This window comes from Hesperophylax consimilis, chromosome 17 (assembly GCF_061612785.1).
Source record: "Hesperophylax consimilis isolate HC1 chromosome 17, BYU_Hcon_1.0, whole genome shotgun sequence".
NCBI lineage: Eukaryota > Metazoa > Arthropoda > Insecta > Trichoptera > Limnephilidae > Hesperophylax > Hesperophylax consimilis.
This window is the reverse complement of record NC_142852.1, coordinates 4,925,459-4,930,892: the sequence shown is the minus strand read 5'-3', so window position 1 is coordinate 4,930,892 and position 5,434 is coordinate 4,925,459. Positions and strand designations below refer to the sequence as shown.

Sequence of the window (5,434 nt, the reverse complement as noted above, 5' to 3'; positions counted from 1 at the left end):
AATCAGAAGGTTTTATTTAAAAATATTTCATATAATCCTTGTCCAGCGATTCCGAATATTTACCCAAAAGAGGAGTATGTGTGGTGAATATCATACTCTGTATCCAGACTTACTTTAAGATATTGAAAGATTTCATATGTATTTTCGGGTTACTAAAACACAATTTGAAGAAATACACCAATTTATTCAAAGTGACATACACAAGATTATTTCTCACAGTATGATCCCTGTATATAGCTAAACTCATATCATATAGAACAGGATATTCTCACAGTATGATCCCTGTATATAGCTAAACTCATGTCATATAGAACAGGATATCGTTTTACCAACTCAATTAATTGTTCGTCGGTGATTTCGCTAAATAAATGCAAAAATAATATTAAATTGGCCAAAATTCCGTATATACTCGGTGACAGTTCTCGAACGACTGACGCGTGGCGTCGGGTGTTGTCTAGAAACATACTGCGCAGGCCGCGTCGGGTGGCGTGTTTACCCCCACCATGGGCAACACGCCGACCTGGCACGTCTAGATCGGGTGGCGTGTGCGCGCATGGCGTCGCGTCGGATGTTCATAGTGTGATTCTGGTCATAAGAAAACAATACATTTGATTCGACTCAACACGCATCGCGTTTCATCGGGTCGCGTCGGGTTTTAATAATGTGTTTCCACCATAATCCTCGTCGAGGGTGTGTGACGTATTTTTGTTGCGGGCAAATTTTTTTCTTCACATATTTATGGTTAAATAGGGGACCAATTTGCTACGTACATGAAGCCCGAGGATGTCGATGATAGTTAGTTGTTTATTTATGGGTCTGGCCTTGAAACACATCTGAAACCGACGCCCAACTCCGTTTTCTTTTAGAAAAAAATAACAGATCTCATTGGCTTAGAGTTTGACATTTCGCTCGAGGCCACGCGACACGGTCTCCGAAATTAGTTAAATTATATCATTTCGTGTCTAAAATATTGCTTGTTAAAGTTCTTTGGGATAAAAATGTTAAGCCAGGGTAGTGTTAGCGAATTACAAACATATATTCAACTTAATGTACTACCTACGTAAGTTCACCTTTAAAGTGAATTAAAAATGTGTTTAAAATTTATTATTTTTCCAAATAAACCAAAGTTCATGTCTAATGGGGTAATTCTTGTTGTAATTTTAAATAAAATGTATTAGCTGTTCTGTATAATTATTAAAGCTAAAATGTGTTAGTGTAGTAATGAATTCAATCATTAATTTCTCAGGTAAATTACACATATACATCTATAAACGGTTGTTTTCCAAATAAAAAATGTTACGGTGATTTAATCAACAATATCATAAAATACATATTGTGAATAAAGTATGCTTTATTAATTATCTTGGTAAATTTTGGATAGGGCCTGACACGCTTATTACGAATATTTTTTAGAAAAAAACTTTATATTCGCCTTAATTACTATAAAAGAAAACTTTTTGCATTTCGGGAGGCGGAAAATTATGCATTTTGATTTTCAATTGCGTAAAACCAAAATTCACTTCGCGAATCGATGTGGCGACAATGCGCCGCCATTAGGAACGCACTGTTATGTTGGTATCACTGATGCATTAACAAGAGCTAAATACGACCGTTGCTATCTTCGTGCGATGCACATGAAAGGCGCTTAATTATGAAAAACAGAATTAATAATATAATGTAAACGAACCTCTAATCAGAATCACTTCAGAGTTAAGCTGAGGCACTGGAATCATTTTGGATTTCATCGTCGTTATAGTTGGAGGTGTTGGTATTCGTTGTCATTATAATTGAAGAATAGAAATAATAATAATAAAAAAAAAAATATAACAAAAAAAAAAACAAAATATATTAGGGTTTGTAAACTTCAGCAGCCATTTTGAAAAATTCGTGGAGTCGGTCTTTGTTTTTGGGCACCGTTCTCTTCCACATGAATTCACAGAGATATCCCTCATAATGGGCCTTACTCCTCCCGAATCTGGGTACATTTCCCCTCACATCTCTCCAGCACCGCTCGATATTTTGAGTGTGTGCTCCGGTTTCGGTGTCTACAAATGATAAACTGTGATTCACACTCAGATGCATGAAACCTTCATTTCCAAGGCAATCATACGCCTTCCAGCAATCACTTATGATTGTGGTGCCCGGTAAGATGTATGCTTTAATTATTTCCAACAAGGTTTCTTTGGAGCGATCCTCTACTCCGCAGACAAACATTTTCTTGGATTCTCTTTCGAATCCACCGAAAATCCATTTACCGTCTACTTTTCTACCACGGTTGTACTTGCGCTTTCCAATTTTTGCCTCATCGACTTCCACGGTGATACCAACACCTCCAATCTTCTGCTTCATTTTGTCGCACCAGAGCACACAAACCTCCCGGCAATACGACGACCAGTTCACGACCGTGTCACTGCTGATATCCATCTCTTCCATCAAGAAGGTAGTCCTAGGTGGACGCATCATCGTCCAAAATGACACGAAGGTGCATATTTTGGCGATTGAAAGATTTGACTGGCCGAAAAATGTGCCTTTTCTTATAGAAACAGTAAACTTGCACCTTTTCTTGACCCGATTGTGGCCCGAATCCACCACAAACGTTTTTCGGCAACTGTACGTCATTTTCGAGAAGCTACAAAGATTTTGACAAAGTTCGCACTTTTTCTCCCGGAGAAGCACTCCGTGGCTTCTTAACCACTCAATCATGGCATCTTCATTTCCTACGATGTCTCCAAACCCCATAAGTCCAACTGAACACGAATTGCACGAGATTTTTTCTACTAGAAGGTCTTGTTCGGCGAAAGAAATAGACGGAACTAATTAAGTAAATGCATTGTTCGGAAACGGAAACAAAAAAACCGGGAACAAAAAAACCGGAAGGAAGACATAAATATGAGTATTTATGTCGCGGGAGGCACTAAACATGCAAATTTTGTTATGTTAGTATTCTATTATGTGGCTATACGAAAAGATGCTAGAGCAAAGCGTAGAAAGCAAAATAAAGTGTCCACTTTATACGGCCTGCTCGCGTCAAGGCAAGAAAAACATCCCAGTTTTCAAGTAGTTTACCGGCTACGCGAGGTTTGTGTAACATGGTTTGTGATACAAAAGAAAGTGCCCGTTTATAACGCCTGCTCGCGTCAAGGCAAGAAAAACATCCCAGTTTTCAAGTAGTTTAACGGCTACGCTAGGTTTGTGTAACATGGTTTGTGATACAAAAGAAAGTGCCCGTTTATAACGCCTGCTCGCGTCAAGGCAAGAAAAACATCCCAGTTTTCAAGTAGTTTACCGGCTACGCTAGGTTTGTGTAACATGGTTTGTGATACAAAAGAAATGGCTGTATCTCCCTCAATTTTAGAAAAATTAAAGTTTGTTAACATTATAATTCTGTTGTGTTTTCATAAATTCGCGCCAATCCATTTATATTGCACGAAGTTAGCCATAGTCGTATCTACGCAATGAATCAGGGATACCAACATAACAGTGACGTACCTAATGGCAGCTGATCGCCGCCGCATCGATTCGCGAAGTGAATTTTGGTTTTACGCAATTGAAAATCAAAATGCATAATTTTCCGCCTCCCGAAATGCAAAAAGTTTTCTTTTATAGTAATTAAGGCGAATATAAAGTTTATTTCTAAAAAATATTCGTAATAAGCGTGTCAGGCCCTATCCAAAAATTACCATTATCTTTTGATTCTTGCAAACGAAAAACATATTTTTGTGCATCTTTTATAAATGATATCATTCATCATTGATATCAAAATCATAATTTCTTTATCTACGCAGGCGATACACCTATTAAAAAAAATTGTTGAGCATTAGTGGCAGTATTGTTACAATAATATGATTCTAGTTGGTCTACTAGGAACACCATAATTTATCAGCGATACTATTTCAGGGGATTCAAATCAGTTACTGTTCATTATAAATAATAAAAATAAATAATTTAGTATTCGTTTTAACGATAAGAGTCGCAATTTTTCGATAGTGTAAATGCGTCCTGCCCATCACCAAAAGGGACCACACAATCTTCCTTCCCATCTACTCCCGTCCTACGTCTCTTTATCCTATACCTATACCCCCCATCCCTCCCACACCCCTCAACATATCTTGTAATAAACTGACATCACTTATATTGTCGCACTTTTATAATTAATGTTAGCAGAATGTTAATACTTTGAAAATGTTGTGTTGAATACATTATTAACATTCAACTTTCTTATGTTTCAGTGTTGGCAATACTTAAAAACCAAAACTAAAAATAAACAGGCCAAGTTAGTTCGGTTTGCGAGGGGCACAGGTGGAGGACCGTCTCTTGAAGAAGACCTCACGGAAGACGAAGCCAGAATCCTGGAGACAATAAACCCAGCATCGATACAGGGACACGTGGGTGTCTCCGAATCTAAAGCGACGTTTAATATGGGGATAGATGATACAGATGCAGTCACAAAACTACACAATTCCAATGATTTTAATACAGTTGACAATACAGAGGTTTCCATAGATCATGTTGGAACTGTGAATAGTCCCATAGGTGGTGATCAAAGTGATATTGAAGTAGATTGCATCTTGGGACAATCAACACCAAATTATTTAAAAAAAAGAGTAGGGAGCATTATGGCAGCAAAAAAAAGAAATATTCTGAAGAGAACATGAAGATCAAAAGGGAGAAGCTTGAGATACAAAAGCAGCAATTAGTGGTGGCTAAAAAAATAGATTAGTAAGGCAAACTAATCTATAGTTGAAAAAAAATTTACAACTTATGGAAAATAGCAAAAAGTAATACCATTAACTTTTTGCTATTTTCCATAAGTTAAGTCAGGTCATATACCAAAAAAATTGATCATTTTCAACGGTAAAAGAAATAAAACACTTAAGTTACATTACTATTTACACGCGTTTCTCCGCCTTTTTAACACGAGCATTTTCTCTAAAAAAAGGTGTATCACGATGTACTTTAATAAAAAGAAAATAAACTTAATGTAATGTAATAACATGTAATTGTAAATTTAATATTAAATAAAAATTAAATATTAAATAAAAAAAAAAAATTAAAAAAGTACACAAATGAAACTGTATTAATAAAAAAACATTCATTTAATACATTTCAATCGTTTGCATACTGGGAACTAATAAAAATGTTTTAACATAGTTCGTCAGTAGTTCGTCAGTTGATACATAGGCTGCGTTATTTCTCACTCTGCATATTTCAGTTTGTTTATACATTTTTATTACAAGTTAAGTACGAAAAGTTAAGTTCGCGGATAGTGTTTTGCGAGGGCTTCCGCCCCATAATATTTTTTCCGGTTCTCTACCGACAAGCTATAAAAAAAACAATTTAAAAAGTCTCACAAGTGAAACACGCACGTCAAACGTCAAACGCTATCTTGTACACTATTATATTTAAAAAAAAACCACTATTTTGTGCAGTGTAA

The 5,434-nt window shown here is 36.2% G+C and overlaps 1 protein-coding gene across 1 annotated transcript; it reads right to left on the bottom strand.

The window, feature by feature from the left end:
- Positions 1-1,848: 1,848 nt before the first annotated feature.
- LOC149415824 (uncharacterized) lies at positions 1,849-2,463 on the bottom strand. Its single transcript, XM_089641728.1, has one exon. It carries the CDS (start codon positions 2,461-2,463, stop codon positions 1,849-1,851), a length of 615 nt encoding a protein of 204 aa, XP_089497854.1.
- Positions 2,464-5,434: the final 2,971 nt, after the last annotated feature.